Source organism: Macaca fascicularis, chromosome 11 (assembly GCF_037993035.2).
Source record: "Macaca fascicularis isolate 582-1 chromosome 11, T2T-MFA8v1.1".
NCBI classification, from domain to species: Eukaryota; Metazoa; Chordata; class Mammalia; order Primates; family Cercopithecidae; genus Macaca; species Macaca fascicularis.
In genome coordinates, this window is record NC_088385.1 from 130,388,464 (window position 1) to 130,404,944 (window position 16,481).

Genomic DNA, 16,481 nt, shown 5'->3' on the forward strand with positions numbered 1-16,481 from the left:
ATGGAGAACTGGAGAATTGAGTCAAACATTAATAGCATTTGGTGGCAACTTCTCATCTGCTGGGAAGCTGCTGCCCAGTGACACTTAAACATCAGTTATCCCGATGTCAGCTCAAGACAGTAAAAGAGAAAACAAGGGCCGGGCGCAGTGGCTCATGCCTGTAATCCCAGCACTTTGGGAGGCCGAGGCGGGGTGGATCACGAGGTCAGGAGTTCGAGACCAGCCTGACCAACATGGTGAAACCCTGTCTCTAAAAATACAAAAATTAGCCAGGCATGGTGGCACGTGCCTGTAATCCCAGCTACTCGGGAGGCTGAGTCAGGAGAATTGCTTGAATCCAGGAGGCGGAGGTTGCAGTGAGCTGAGATTGCGCCACTGCACTCCAGCGTGAGTGACAGAGCAAGATTCTTGTCTCAAAAAAAAAAAAAGAAAACAAGATGGTTGGAAGAGTTAAAGGCTCCGTTCCTTGTCCATGTGCTCCATTAGCTTCTAGGCTGCATGATGCCCAGTTGTGCCTCTGATGTAGAAATACATTCCCTGCGTGTTCATTTGCAAGATTTGTAAAGGTGAGGTTCCAGAATCTGATTGCTTATAAATTTACATTACTCAAGCTGGATTTGACCTTAGAGTTTTGTTGGTTTTGTTTTTTTCAAAGCCATGCTTAATAACTTGGCTTGTTAGAACTCTTCTGGAGTCTACCTAGAAAACAAATAGGGAAAAATACTGGGAGGTGAGAAGGCCATTGTGAGATTGCCAGTTGCAGGGCCTGCTTCAGTTCTGCAGTCTGTCCAGCAGCCTAGGCCGCATGTCCAGTGCATACATTCAAGCACACCTTTCACTTTGAGGCTGCCAATGAAGGCTCTTCTCACCTCAGTGACTGCTTTGGACGCTTACACATTCAATGCAGGGCTCATTTCACACCTCCTGTTGCGAGTGTACAAGACCCTTCCCCAGCCCAAACTGCCTTTAGAAAATAAAGTCTCTAGAATGACACCTAAGAAATCAGTAATAGTAGGAAGGGAAATTTGGAGCTGGAGATGAGGGACAGTGTTTCCCATTTGTCTCCTCTCTCATACCTTTGCAACTTTCTGCCACATGCAGGAAGGGGACACAGCACCCATTTCCCTAGAGCCTGTTCCTGCCGGCCTTCTGCCTTGTCACAGCTGAGAATTTGCCTGATGCCTGCATCAAAGACAAGTCTCATTTGTCTTCGTCTACTGCTCAGCAAAGCAAATTCTCATTACAGGCATTTAGGGCCTAAGATACGAGTAAGAATTAAAATCCCTTTGAGAGGCATTGTCAGAGACCACCAGGTGGATTCTCAACACATCCAGTGTGGCCCATTTTTTCCCTGGCACCAAAGCAGATGATTCTTCCAGTGAGCACCTTATGAAGTAGCTTGAATTTAGGGGCCGCACTTTATGAAAAAGATTCCTCTAGCACCCAGCAAAAGCTCACAGGATAAGCACCTATGAACTGAGAATGGCCTAACCATGGGGCAATAGGCCAACTCAATAATATTGCTCCTGGCTGGGCAGGGTGGCTCATGCCTATAATCCCAGCACTTTGGGAGGCCAAGGCGGGTGGGTCACCTGAGGTCAGGAGTTCAAGACCAGCCTGACCAACATGGTAAGATTCCCCTCTCTACTAAAAATACAAAAATTAAGGCCGGGCGCGGTGGCTCAAGCCTGTAATCCCAGCACTTTGGGAGGCCGAGACGGGCGGATCACGAGGTCAGGAGATCGAGACCATCCTGGCTAACACGGTGAAACCCCGTCTCTACTAAAAATACAAAAAAATTAGCCGGGCGAGGTGGCGGGCGCCTGTAGTCCCAGCTACTCGGGAGGCTGAGGCAGGAGAATGGCGTAAACCCGGGAGGCGGAGCTTGCAGTGAGCCGAGATAGTGCCACTGCACTCCAGCCTGGGCGACAGAGCGAGACTCCGTCTCAAAAAAAAAAAAAAAATTAGCTGGGAGTGGTGGCACGCTCCTGTAATCCCAGCTACTCCAGAGGCTAAGCTGGGAGAATCGCTTGAACCTGGGAGGCAGAGATTGCAGTGAACCAACATCAAGCCACTGCACTCTAGCGTAGGCAACAGAGGGAGACTCCATCTAAAAAAAATAATAATTTTTAAGAAAAAACTGCTTCTGGTATTTTTTTTTCCTAGCATACACTTACATTTGCTGCTGCATTTAAAATATACCGATAATGCAACTTCACTTTATCCCTACTTCCGACTTAGCAAACACATTCTTTCCCCAGCCAACTGTGCTAATGATGTCATCACCAAAATGTTTCCGGGTCAGGTGGGAAAATATACTTTGAACAGGTATCTCCTACCTCTTGTAAAAAGTAAAGTAGAGGTTCCTCTCCAAAGACTTTCCTCCCCATTTAATTTGGAATAAATAGTAACTTCTCTTAGAAGCAAAATTTATTCAAAGACCTATGCTAACATTCTTAATTATCTGCTAGCCGTGGTAAACAAATCAATGTACTTTATGTTCTTAGCTCCCACAGTGTAGCCTAAATATTTGCCTGGCATGCTTATACTGGTCCAAGCAAGCATTAGGTCATAGCCTGTTCCTCTTCCTTATTTAAAAGTGTTTTTACCTTTCTCACCATTCCACAAGTTACTTCCTCCTTCCTTTGTTCTCCTCTGCCTTTGCCTCTTTTAAAAAGTTCTAAGTTGCTAGCCAATGAGGACAAATAGAGAATGTGAGGTCCCGTTCCAGCCAGTGGAAACCAGACACAGCCGTAGGGTGGACGCCTCAGGTTATAAATGACCCGGTCTCTTTGTTCGGTGTACTCTCATGGCAAAACTGGCGAGCGTACCCTTTCAGCAAGAAGTAAAACTGGCCTTGCTAAGTAAATGAATGTTCAAGTGCTATTTCTTTAGGGCACCGGGGAACAAGCATTTCAAACACTTTCATGAGAGATTATTTAAAACAGCACTTCTTTAGATGAGGCATGGTGGTTCACACCTATAATCCCAGTACTTTGAGAGGCTAAGGTGGAAGGATCACTTGAGCCCAGGATCCAACCTAGGCAACATAGTGAGACCTCATGTCTACAAAAAAAAATTTTTTTTTCCCCACACACCCACTCATTCAATACAAAAAGTATTTTAAAAATTATTCAGGCGTAGTGGCACACACCTGTAGTTCCAGCCACTAGGGAGGCTGAAGTGGGAGGATTGCTTGAAGGCGGTTGAGGCTGTGATGAGCCAAGATTACATTACTGCACTCCAGCCTGGGTGGCAAAACAAGACCCTGTCTCAAAAAAATAAAACCACGTAAGAATTCAAGGAACCCGGCCGGGCGCGGTGGCTCAAGCCTGTAATCCTAGCACTTTGGGAGGCCAAGACAGGCGGATCACGAGGTCAGGAGATTGAGACCATCCTGGCTAACCTGGTGAAACCCCATCTCTATTAAAAAATACAAAAAACTAGCCGGGCGAGGTGGCGGGCGCCTGTAGTCCCAGCTACTCGGGAGACTGAGGCAGGAGAATGGCGTAAACCCGGGAGGCGGAGCTTGCAGTGAGCTGAGATCCGGCCACTGCACTCTAGCCTGGGTGACAGTGAGACTCCGTCTCAAAAAAAAAAAAAAAAAGAATTCAAGGAACCCACATTTTAATACAAATTGTTAATGAAAATAAGCTTTATTACATCAAGTAATAAATACATACAAAGATGCCAACAGTTTTAGTCATTTTCTTCCAGATGTTTTTATCAACTTACAATAAACGCGGAACTGAGATCTACTTACAGTCTTAGTATGAAAATGTTCGGGGGTCCTTGTTAGGTTTGGTGGGTTGCTCTTTCTTCTGTATTTATAACTTGTGCATTTTTAAAAATTGACTTTGAAGCACTAATAGTCATGCAAATGCTTAAGCAAAAAAGAAGTTACATTAAGCAGAACCTACACTGTATGGCAAATGGGAGCCAGCTACTAAGTAAAGGGTGCTGTCAATATGCATTAAAAACAAAATCCCTAGAGCGGTGTTAGCTTATGAAAAGGAACAAAGAACACCGTGGGTAACAAATGCATTCAAAAGAGAAGATTAAAGGGAGACAATGGTGTCTTGGAGGCAAACTACAGTTTGCTGTAAGATAACTTTACGTGCATCTTTTAAATCAATGCTAAAAAAACAAAAAAACCTGGGCAGTTCCTAACTACTTAAAATGCAAATCCTAATTAACAGCAAAATCTTTTCTCAATCTTTGAGACTGTAGGTTCAGAGCCAAGTGAACCATGGGAGGAAAAAACAAACTGTAACCATTTTGAAAACAAGGGTTTCATCTGAACAGGGGAGATGAACTGTAACTTCTCATCTTGTAAAAAGATGGAAATCCTTCAAAACCAACAAGGCAGCTAGGATCTGGCATTCCGTTCAGTTTCTGCTAAGCACTCCCGAACCAGTCCTCTAGCATGAATGATGCCTGAAAGAGAGGCAGAGACCTGAGATCAGCCGGTGCACAGGACCAGCCAGTAGAGCCCATTCTGGAACAGGAAGAGGATCCATCCTTCCACAGCCTGTCCACAAAAAACTCAGACAGAAAGGGAACTGGGGGAACCTATATCCAAGCAACCCTGAAGGATGCTAACAATCCCATCCCCCTAAAGCCCTTCCCTCCTCACCACAACTCTTCATGTCTCTCTAAACATTTTTTCCTGCATTCAAGGTGGCACCAGCAAGCTGTCCTTCTATGACACTGTTGAATAAAAGACGTGTCTCCACCCAAATTCTTTTGCTTGACCCACTGTTGAGATTTTTCTCTGGCTTCTTCAGTCTGAATTCTAGAAAGGGCTTGACCAGCGTAAGTAAGCAAGAGAATGGCTCCAGCTACACACATGAGGGCGCAGAGGACTGACTGCTGCCCATGCAGGACCCTGGGTCCACGGGGACATCCCCACAAGACTCTGCAGCTACCTTCTGCCCAATGAATCTTCCCCAATCTTTTGTCTCTATGGTTTGGTGGTTACCTTTTTTTCTTTCTGCCTCTACTGAACTTCATAAAATATGATCTTTTAATAGACACTGAGGATTCTGTTCCTTCTAATCCATGACTCCCAGAGGCCACTGGGAATGACATCCCACATCATCGCCCCACAAATCTTAGAATCTAACTCAGAGCCTTGGAGAATATTTTGTGTGAGGACCAGACAGCAAATATTTTGGGCTTTGCAGGCTACACAGTGTCACAACTACTACACTCAAATGTTTTTTGAGACAGCATCTTGCTGTCACCCAGGATGGAGTGCAGTGGCCACAATCACAGTTCACTGCAGCCTCAACCTCCCAGGATCAGATCACCTGATCACCTCCCACCTCAGCCTCTGGAGAAGCTGGGACTATAGGCACACACCACCATGCCTGGCTGTTTTATTATTATTTGTAGAGTCTCACTATGTTGTTCAGGCTGAACTCGAGCTCCTGGCTTCAGCCTCCCAAACTGCTGGATTACAGGCGTGCACCACCACACCTAGCCCCACAAACCTTTATTTATGAACACTTAAGTCTGAATTTCACATAACTTTCACACGTCCCAAAATCATTGTTTTTTTCAACCATTAAGAACGATGCCTGTCACGGTGGCTCACACCTGTAATCCCAGCACTTTCAGAGGCAAGGGCGGTTGGCCACTTGAGGTCAGGAGTTTGAGACCAGCCTGGCCAACATGGTAAAACCCCATCTCTACTAAAAATACAAAAATTAGCTGGGCGTGGTGGTGAGCACCTATAATCCCAGCTACTCAGGAGGCTGAGGCAGGAGAATTGCTTGAACCCAGGAGGCAGGGGTTGCAGTGAGCCGAGATCGCACGACTGCATTCCAGCCTGGGTGACAGAGCAAGACTCCGTCTCAAAAAAAAAAAAGAAAAACACACTATTCTTGGCTCTTGGCTCGTGGGCTGCAGTTGCCAACCAACCTACAACGCTCCTATGCTCCTAACTCCCTGACCCCTCTATGACATGGTTTCACCCTGCTGTGACATGAGCTTGGTCAGCTTGGGCTTGGCTGTTGGCCAAGGGGAGGCACTGGGTCTTCCTTGTTACTGCAAGACTGGCAGCTAGTACGCATTTGCTGACTTGAAGCAGTGCCTTTTATGGGCAACTGCAAATCACCTGTTGGACTTTGGGACCCAGCATCTTCCCAGGAATTTCCATTCGGGTAACCAGCACCCCTGCTACCAGAGAGCGGCCCTGGGACCACCCAACTCTCTGGGCGAGACCAAGGTTGGGTTCTGCATCCCTTCCCCAGGCCCTCTTCAATCACATCCTCTAACCCTGCTGGTCCCAACCTAGCTTTGAGATCCGTCAACCTCTTCACAAAGGCTGCATGAACTCCAGAGCAACCCCGCTCCTGGCAGCAGCCTGTCCTCAACTGGCCCTCGTGTCACTGGGGTCATGACTTCAACTACAGCCCCCATATTTCCTACAGATTTACAACCAAAGAATGTTCCTCTCCCAGGCCAGGCATGGTGGCTCACGCCTGTAATTCCAGCACTTTGGGAGGCCGAGGTGGATAGATCATAAGGTCAAGAAATTGAGACCATCCTGGCCAACCAACATGGTAAAACCTGGTCTCTACTAAAAATACAAAAACTAGCTGGGCATAGTGGCGCACGTCTGTACTCCCAGCTACTTGGGAGGCTGAGGCGGGAGAATCGCTTGAACCCGGGAGGCGGAGGCTGCAGTGAGCCGAGATTGCGCCACTGCACTCCAGCCTGGGCGACACAGCAAGACTCCATCTCAAAAAAAAAAAAAAATGTTCCCCTCCCAGGTCGCTTCTCCAGCCTTTTTAAGAACCCCAAGTCCCGGGCCAGGCACAGTGGCTCACGCCTGTAATGCCAGCACTTTGAGTGGCCAAGGCAGGCAGATCACCTGAGGTTGGGAGTTCAAGACCAGCCTGACAACATGGAGAAACCCCATCTCTACTGAAAATACAAAAAATTAGCTGGGCCTGGTGGCACATGCCTGTAATCCCAGCTACTTAGTAGGCTGAGGCAAGAGAATCGCTTGAACCCGGGTGGAGGTTGCGGTGAGCCAAGATTGCACCATTGCATTGCAGCCTGGGCAACAAGAGTAAAACTCCGTCTCCCAAAAAAAAAAAAAAAAAGGCACCAGTCTCCCCTCATCTTGAATGAGTTCATGGGCTATGGCTCCGCTGCACTATCGCCTTCTAAAATAGAAATCCTGCTCTCCCTCCATTCCCTTTTTATTTCAGGAGATAGCAATCTATTTAACCTCCTTTCAAAATCAGCCGGGCAGTCACACCTTAACATGAGTTCCCTTGTGCTCTGTCATCTCCTGCCTGCCCTCCTTCTCCAGTCATTAAAGAACAAAGTGCTCTCAGCCTCCCGCCCCAGACCCACACACTTCCTTGGGTCTCGCTCCAAAGAGGTGACAGCAGAGGGCAGTGCAGACACCAAAGAACCCTGAGCCTGGCTTCCCTAGGACCAGTGTCCGCCAACAGAAGCAGACCAGGCAGGAGGCAGGAGGGAGAGTGGTGGCGGCCAGGGCGGAGGGGGGTTGGGGGGGTGGTTTGAACACACCCTTGAAAGCCAGCAGACCCCCTGGCAGCACACAGGGTAAGAAGAGCTCCCTGGCTGGGCTGCCCTTCCCGGAAGACCCCTCTGAAGGCATCCGGCCCCCCAGGCCCCTCGCCACCAGACCCACCGCCTGCCTGAGGCCTCCATAGCAGACAGCAACTCTGTGACAAGACAGGAGCTCCGATGAAGGAGCCCCATCCCCAGCCCGCCCTCCCATGTTTTCCCCAAAAGTCTTTCCAGAGTTAAAGGCCTAGCCTGTGGTCACGGCAGGGCAGCGGGGCCAGGCTCACCGCGCTTCAGTCTCTCCATGGCACTCTTGCTCCCCGCGTACGTGGGTCTGATCTCCTTCCCCAGCTCTTCAATGATGGCCAGCAGCTCCGCGTATTTGCTTTGGGGCACTTGGCTGTTCCCAGTTCCCTAGAATCAGAAAGAAATTGGTTCAGCAAAATTAGCTGGGCATGTTGGTGGGCACCTGTAGTCCCAGTTACTCAGGAGGCTGAGGCAGGAGAACTGCTTGGACCGGACCCATGAGGCAGAGGTTGTAGTGAGCCAAGATCGCTCCACTGCACTCCAGCCTGGGCGACAGAGCAAGACTCCATCTCAACATCTCAAAAAAAAAAAAAAAAGGGGTTCAGCAGCCTGACCCCAAGGCCACAGGCAGGTGGGTGGAGAGGCCCCTGGGCCGGTCAGAGGAGGGAACGCAGTCCAGCCTTAGACTCCTGGGGTAGCCACCTCAGCTGGGCCAAGGCACGTCCCATTCTAGGGGACAACTACAGGTTAGGGGGATGGTCCTCACCCTTCTATCCTCACACACTCAGGAAGACCACCCAGTCGCCTCCAGGAAGCAAGTGTATCATCTCCAATGAACAAAACAGGGGAACCAGCTCATCTTGGCACAAAAGAGTCCAAACAGCATTTCCCAGGATGCAGATGAGTAGGAGGGCACATCGCAGGTGCCGAGCCTCCAAGCCAGTGGGGAGACAGAGGCCACACCTGGGCCACCAGGACCACAGCCATCGGCCATGGCCCCGCCAGAGCCTGGAATGCATTCCCTTCTCTCATCCTCCCACCCACAGGGCCCACCCCCCAGAAACCCTTTCCTCCCACCACCACTGGGAGCCCCACAGCAAGCACCCGGATCAGCGAGGCTGGGCTCCCGGCAAGCCCGCAAGCCCAGACCACCTCCCCTTGGCTGCCTCCTCCCAGAGCTGCACCAGCTCCCTGGGCAAGGTCCTCGCCTCCTCCCTCCTCCACCGCCGCCTCTGTCCCCTGGCCTTGCGCTCTGTCCTCCTGTCCTCATCTTGGTCCAGCTGCTCTGCCTCCCCACGGCACTGCCTCCAGGCCTCACGGGCCTCCTGCCTGTCTCGGCGCCGCCGTCGCATGGCCAGAATGTGGCACTGCCACTCCCGGCTGCGCCTCTGCCTGGCCTCCCGCAGCCACCGCTTCTTCAGCTGGTCCCGCTCACGGGCCCGCACCTGCTTCTCCTTCTGGGGCAGGACGGCTTGGCGGGGCATGGCTGGGAAGCCGCCCACTCGGCAAGGAACAGGCTCCGTGGCGACCTCAGAACACTGGCACTGGGGCCCAGCCAGGGAGAGCATCTTCCCGCTGGGACCTTCGACAGGGCAGCTCATCCCTTGGAGATGTGGGGTGCAGCTGACATGGTGGCTACCCCATTCCTGCTGTTCCCCAGCCTGGGCTGGGGGTACTAGGATCACCCTTGGGCTGATGAGGAGCCCAGGTCTTGGGCAGTTACCAAGTGGGGGTCACAGTCTGGAAAGTGGTGGAACCAGGCAGCGGCCTCGCCTGGGCCACACTCTCAAACACTGGCCCTCCACAAGAGGCACCTTGGCTCTCGAGACAAGGCCACCTCCTCTCTGCTGGGCCCACGCCCGTGGAGAGCAAGTGGGAACCGGCCGTTTTCTGTCCCAGCTTGGAGAGCCAGGGTCAAGGCCAGGCCTCACTTGCCCAGGAAAGAGAAGTGAGGAGACCCACCAGAGGAGCGCGTGGGGTGGGGGCCGCAGCGCAGCTCGGGCTGCTGCCCCTTCCTGGTGCTCTCCTGTCCGCTCCACCTCACACGTCCCTGCGAAACACAGTCCCCAGTGCCCTCCATTCTGATGTGTTCTGAGCCGGAGCCCAGTCAGGGCCTTGGGCTGAGAAAGCTCTGTCCCATACTTTCTGCTCCTTCGTCTCTTCCACCAGCTTCTCTCCTCTGATGGTGGGGAGCATGTCTCCCCCCAGCCCTCCCACCATGCCATCACCCCCATTGCCATACCTGGGTGTAGCCTAGGGATGGTGGCCCGTAGTCACTGAGCAGCTGGCGGTACTGTGAAGACGCCATGCTGGTGGAAGGAGAGTGGACACTCCCAGCTGTGGGGTGGGGAGAGAGAGGCCAGGAGTCAGCTCAGCCAGTTGTACCAAGGCAAGGACTCCAGGTCCTGCAATGGCCCTTGCCCAGGACCCACACCACCAACTGTAGCAGGATAGAGAACCCTGCTCTCCACCTCTAGTCTGACCAGTGTAGAAGACGGATAATGAAATGTAGCTACAAGGCACTCGGCCATCCCCAGCTCTGTAGCAGCTGCTGGTCCTCACAGAGCTCCGTCCTGTCCAACCAGAACCTTCCAAGCAGCAGGGCTGCTCCCAAAGATAAAATTACTGCCACTCCTGGCCTCATCCCTGCCCATCCCCTCTCCCTGTGTCCTGGCCCCAGAGGCTGAGAACCTAGAGGCCACATCATACCACAAGAGCCCACTGCCATGGAGGCTGGTCCAAACCAGCGGAGCTTCCAAGCCTTTTTGTCCTATGCACCGAAATCTCTGCTGTGCTCAATGACGGGGAAGATGGGAAGGCCTTAGAGTATTTGAGACCCAACCCTGGCTGGAGACAGGCATGCTGGACATCAAATTAGGAATCTAGAGAACACCACGGCCTCTGTGTGCCCCAGATAAAGCCCCTCAACCTCTCTGTGCCTGTCTCCCCCTCCCCAAAGAGGGGACCAGACTCTTGGCAGTCTATGTCCCAACGGCTCTGCATTCCAAGAGAGGAGGGTTGAGGCCCCACATATGGGATGCAACATTGGGGCCTGTCCAGGGCTGCAGTCAGTGACCAAGCAGGGCCCAGCCCAGAACGCAGCCTCCTGGATCTGGGAGGGGAGTCTGAGGCTGGGAGCACGCGGCCCCGCAATGGCGTCCCAGTGGCCATTAGCGGGTAAAGGATATCCTGCAGAATGACAAACAGCGGTAACCATGGAGAATTTACCTAGTCCTCCTCGGCAGCTGCCCGCCTGCCGCCCCCAGAGCCACACGGTCTCTCTCTCACACACACAGCGGGCGCTGCAGACTTGGCCTCGGGGATGGACAGCTGGTGCCAGGCTGGCCAAACCCACCAGCTGCTCACTTGGTGTGGGTGAGGGGAGGGGCAGAGGAGGAAGGAAGTTCAGGGCCTCAGGCTGGGGGAGCCGGGAGGAGCCCTGGAGAACCCTGGCTCCAGGCCCCTCTATTTAGAGACATGGACCTGAGGGAGTTGCCCCAGGGCACACAGCATAGCACCTGCCCCTCCATGCAGGGAGCCAGCTACCTCAGCACCTGCCCCTCTGTCCAGGAGCATCCGGGAGCGGGGACAGTCCCGAGTTGTCTCCCTGAGTCTCAGGCCAGCCCTGGATGCCACCACTGCAGCCCAGGGTTATGCTCCAGCTTGGGCTGGACCTGGAAACGTGGACTTGGATCCTGAACTGGGCAGAGCACCATGCCACTCCGAGCCTCAGTTTCCATGCCTCCCACATGGGGATGACGAGACACGTGTGCTACAGGGATGGGCGGCTTGGGATGGGGAAGCACTACGCCCGCGATATCCGGCACGTCCACGGCCACTGCAGGAATTGGGCAGGGCGATGTCCCCCAGCGCCCCCTCACCACATCAGCCAAACCCCAGTTTCCTGAGCTTCTGATGTGGCAGCAAGCGTGGCATGGGGAACACAGGCTCTGCTGGCAGAGACCTGGGTTTCGATCCTGGTAGCTACACCTCTCTGGCCTCGAGGGCCAGTTTCTGGGAGGGACCATAGAGCACAGCACCCTGGGCGTTTGCAAGATCCCAGCAGCCTGGCAGGAGGGGCGCTAGCCACTTCCCACGCACCCTCGAATCAACTCGGTGTGCCCCCGTCCTCTTCCCCAACTGCTTTGCCCACTGCTCCTCACCTCTCCTTTTCTGTCCTCCCCACTGGACTTGGCGCCAGCCCCAGCTGTGCCACTCCTGGCTGTGTGACCTCAGACAGGCCCCCCGCCCTCCAGTCCTCAGTTTCTCCATTTGTTAGAGGCAGTGCTTCCCAAGAGAAGGTCTACAGGCTCCAGACCCTACTATTTGATGATACTGGGGTTAGGTTTTGCGGGGCTGAGAGGAAGGAGGAATGAGAAATTGTCCCATTTTGGCTGGGGGGACGAGGAGCAATAGCTCGGTGACTCCAATGCTCTGTCCAGGCCAGTCCCTTGTTCAGGGTTGGGTGGGGGGTGTCTAGTCCTGGAGAGAGATGGCGGAAATGCCCCGAGTTCCACTCATGGTCACTCCTTCCTGCAGACACAGGGACCGGGACACAGGGACCACGTCAGCGCAGGCCGTCTCGGCGCATCTCAGACAATGAGCGCAGTGTGCAGGAGCGAGGGGTTGGCAGAGGCCAGGAAGCTCCTGGGGCCAGGCGCGGCTCCCCGCCCCCACGCCAGACAAAGAGCGCCGGGGCCTGGGGAGCTGGCGGCCTTCCCGCCACTTGGGGCGCCTGGGGGGCTCTGGGGCGGGGGAGGCGGGGGCTTTGTCTAACTCCGCCACTGCCACCACCGGCCAGGCCGCGGCTTGGCAACCCGTGAGCAGGAGGCAGGGCTGCAGGGCGTGAGGGATGATGACAAGGAAGCCGGAGGAGCAGCGGCAGCAGCGGAGAGTCCATCTTGGATGCAAATGGCAGGAGGGGAGCTGGGGTTCTGCAAAAGGGTCCATGGGGGAGAGGGAGGGGCACCAAAAAGCCCAGATCTGGGGATCTCGGCACTCCTGAAATTCTCCACAGGAGAAAGAGAAGAAAAGCTGAATACAGGTGCAGCCAGCTCAGAACAGGACTTCAGGGGTCCCCGTGAGTGCCGCTATCCCTGTGACCCCAAACCCTGAAGGTCCCAGTTTAAGGCCCCGGCCCCAATGACACCAGGTCAAGCCTGAGCTGTCAGCCTTGCCCAGGCTGGCAACACCAGCCCCTGCCCTCCCCACAGGCCAGAGGAAGAACGCTGCTGGCAGTCCTACCTGGCAACAAAGCCCGTCTTTGTAAGGTCTGCGGACCCCAGAGGAGGTGAGAATGTTTGAGAAGAAAACAGTGGCTGTTTGCTCTTTGGGACTCCGAGCCCACAAGTGAGCAATTCAACTCTCCCTCAGCACCCTGACGATTAACCCTTTCCTGCCCCTACACCTCAGTGTCCAAGGTTTTTTTAAATATCGTTTTTATGGGTCCTACTTCGGATGTGGGAGGTTTATGAAGTCAACGTTTGCAAACAAGGCCCAAAACTCGAGCAGGAGAGCCAGCGTGGCACCGGTGACCAACGGGGCCACTCCTTTCCCTCCGAGTCCTTACCCCCCACGCCCCGCAACACAACCGCCTTTTGGGAAGTCTGTTTCCGACCAAGTGTCAGAGAAGAGGGGCCCCAGTGAGGTCACAAAGCCCGGCACCTACCAATCCCTCAATGTTGCGCCCACTCCCCATGGCTCCCTCGGTCCCCTGGGCTCAGCCCGAAGCTGCCTGACAACTTCTGGAGGAGTTTCCTGGGAGCGCCCGGCTGCCGCCGCAGCCCCAGGAAGGTCGAGGGGAGCCCCTCCCGGCTTCTGCATCGAGGGCCTTCCCGGATCAGCCCTGGGGGCTCCCAGATGGGGCGTCCGCGTGACCCCCTGCCCCCACGCCCGCGCGCGGGCCCTAGCAGCCCCAGGACTGCGCCAACTTCGTTCACTCCGCGCACACCTTACGGGGATCCCCGCGTGACCGCATGGGGCAGTCCCTGCTCCCACGCGCCCGGCCGAGGCCCCCCGGCCTCCGAGTCCGCTGCCCACCGGCGACCCCATCCCGGTCCCAGTCCCGGCGGCCCCACGACCTCAGGGCCCGCGGCAGCCCCGCAGCCCTCCGCCCGCGCCGGCCCGCGCGGGGCCTGGCCCTGCCCGCAGCGTCTCCCGCCCGGGCCGCTCCACGACCCCGCTCCCCAGGGCGGCGGGGCCCCGCGCCCCGCGCCCCGCTCCCCGCTCCCGGCGCGGCCCGGGCCGCTCCCGACTCCCGCCGGCAGGGGCCCTCGCCGAGCCGCCCAGAAGCGGGAGGAAAAAGGAGACGAGAACAAGCCTCCCCCGCCCTCGCCCTCGCCCGCCGCGCTCCCTGCGATCCGCAGCCGCCGGCGCGGGGGTCACCCCAGGCCGCCCGCCCCGCACCCCCAGCCAAGGCCCTCGGCGTGCGGGGCGCACCAGCGAACTTTGGCGGCGCGGGCTCGGAAATCATGGCGGCGGCAGCGCTGCCCCGGGCCGGGACCCTGAGCCCCCCGCCCCCGGCCTCCGCGGGCGCCCACGGCATCCCCCGGCCGGGGCTGGGCGCGCGGACCCCCAACTTGGCGGCGCTCGGGGCGCGTCGCACGCGGCTCACTCACCGGCGTTGAGGGCGGCGGCGGGCATGTGCGCGGCCAAGTTCGGTTTGTAAGACATCCCCCCGGGCGGCGGGCGCGCCGGGCGCGGCGGGGCCAGGCCGCGAGGGCGGCGGCGGCGGCGGCGAGGCCGGGCGGCAGCGTGGCAGCCCCGCGCCCGTCCGAGCGCCCGCCGAGCGCCCGCGCACTTTTTGTTGTCGGCGGCTCGGGCCGCGCCGGCAAATATGGCCGTCCGCGCCCTGCCGCCGCCGCAGTCTCACCCAGGCCCCGGGCGCGGCGCAGGGGCGGCCGCAAACTTTCCGCGGAGCCGGCGGGGCGGCCGGGGCCGGGAGGGGGCGGCCCGGCGTCAGGGGGCGGCTCCGCCTGCGGCCGCGCCCCGCGCCTCCGGGTGCGCTCGGCGCCCGCAACTTGCCAAAGTTTGGGGGGCTGGGGTCCCGGCGGCGCCTGAGGCCCGCGCGCGTCCGGGCGGCCGCCCCGCGCCGGGCGCTCCAGGGGTGCACTGGGGGCCGCCCCCGCGGCAGCTGCAGGAGGCCAGGGCGGCCGGGATCCGAGGAGCACTTTCTTCCCCTTGACGGTGGGGGCAGGGATGGAAAATTACCTGGAGAAAATGGTGGCGAGTGGTGTATTTAAGCACGTAGATCATTCCAGACGCCCGGGTCTGGCCAAGCCCCAGGATTCGAATAACTGATGCTTGACATTGATTTCAAATAAATTTCATGTCCCTGTCTTTATGAAGTGGTTTTTAACCCTTTGGGGATCCAAGACTCCTGTGAGACTGACAAAAGCTAGAGGCCTTCTCCACCCCTCATCCCCCTTCCCGGAAAACTCACCCCTGAATCGCACAATTTCGTGCGTAGACTCACTCCAGTATTTAAGGGAAGCACCTACTATGCGCCACTCACTGTTCCAAGCGCTGAGGATACAAGAACTGAACTTGGCAAAGTTTCTACCCCCTGGAGTTTTACGGGGCAATTTAAATCTTCCTTCGACCCCACCCCCAGCCCATCTTCGGATCTGATTGAAATGTAATCATCGAGTGTATTTTGGATTTGGATTAGATGAATAACCTAAAGGTTGTGGGTTTGTTCTCTTTTTTTTCTTTTTCTTTTTTTTTTTTTTTTTTTTTTTAATTTTGGAGTTCTGCCGAAGTAGTAAAGCTCGTTAAAATACATAAGATGCCCACCCTTTTCTGTTGTTTTTAATCGCCATGGTTTGCAGATTTAATTAGACACAGCCGTGCAAGCATCATCTCCGGATCTGGTAACAAAAGCACCCACCTAGGGATGCCCACCCAGGCCTGCCTTCTCCTTTAGGACCAAAGGTGCAGGCGACGACACCCCCTCCCCAGCTTAACCCCCACCCTTGAGATCAGCTGTAGACCAGCACTAGCGAAGGATGCTCAGTGAAACCTTATTCCATGAATAAATTAATGCCACCCATGTGGCTGGTCCCAGGCGCCTAGTCCTCTAGAGCAGCACTGTCCAATGGAAATAGCATGCCAGCCACATAAGTAATTTTCAATTTTTCAGTAGTCACATTTGAGAAAGTAAAAAAACACCGGTGAAATTGATTTTAACATGTTTTATTTAACAATAGCTCCAGAACAGCATGATTTCACTATATAATGAATTAAAGGGAATTATTAATAAGACACTTTACATTCTCTTATACTAAGTCTTCGCAATCCAGTGTGTGTTTTATACTTACAGCACATTTTAATTCAGAGTAGCGACGTTTCAGCGCTCAGTAGCCACCACAGCTAGGGGTCACCATATTGAACAGTGCAGGGCTGCAGCTACTAGCAGAGGGCTCCTGAGGCATACACACCGGGTACTGACTCTGACTCCCCCACCCACTGACTGTTTGACTAGGCCTCCATTTCCTCGGGGCAAGAATCCAGATCTCACTGGCAGGCCCAGTCCCTTCTATGAGTACTCTGAACCAATCTATTTCCACATTGTCTCCCTCTGTCACCCAGGCTGGAGTGCAGTGGCTTGATCACAGCTTACTGTAGCTTCGAACTATTGGGCTCAAGTGATCCTCCTGCCTCCACCTCTACCTCAAAGCACTGAGATTACAGGTGTCAGCCAATAGTGTTGTGTTTTTTCCATTGTCCCCACTCCTGACTCTAAGTCCATGACATCATTTAAAAACTGTTGGCTAGGGCCGGGCGCGGTGGCTCACGCCTGTAATCCCAGCACTTTGGGAGGCCGAGGCGGGCGGATCACAAGGTCAGGAGATCGAGACCACGGTGAAACCCCGTCTCTACTAAAAATACAAAAAATTAGCCGG

At 55.1% G+C, this 16,481-nt stretch overlaps 1 protein-coding gene across 6 annotated transcripts; it reads right to left on the reverse strand.

The window, feature by feature from the left end:
* Positions 1-3,637: 3,637 nt before the first annotated feature.
* CDK2AP1 (cyclin dependent kinase 2 associated protein 1) lies at positions 3,638-15,137 on the reverse strand. 6 transcript variants are annotated; one of them, XM_045366745.2, is made up of 4 exons: positions 15,020-15,137; positions 9,821-9,915; positions 7,839-7,965; positions 3,638-4,437 (listed from the first exon to the last, which is right to left on the reverse strand). In XM_045366745.2, exons 2-4 carry the CDS (start codon positions 9,884-9,886, stop codon positions 4,370-4,372), a joined length of 261 nt encoding a protein of 86 aa, XP_045222680.1. In that variant the 5' UTR covers positions 9,887-9,915; positions 15,020-15,137; the 3' UTR covers positions 3,638-4,369. The 6 variants fall into 6 exon arrangements, with proteins under 6 accessions (XP_045222680.1, XP_045222678.1, XP_045222677.1 ...); XM_045366743.2 differs by lacking the exon at positions 15,020-15,137 and adding an exon at positions 14,788-14,871; XM_045366742.2 differs by lacking the exon at positions 15,020-15,137 and adding an exon at positions 14,196-14,447.
* Between the last annotated feature and the right edge of the window lie 1,344 nt (positions 15,138-16,481).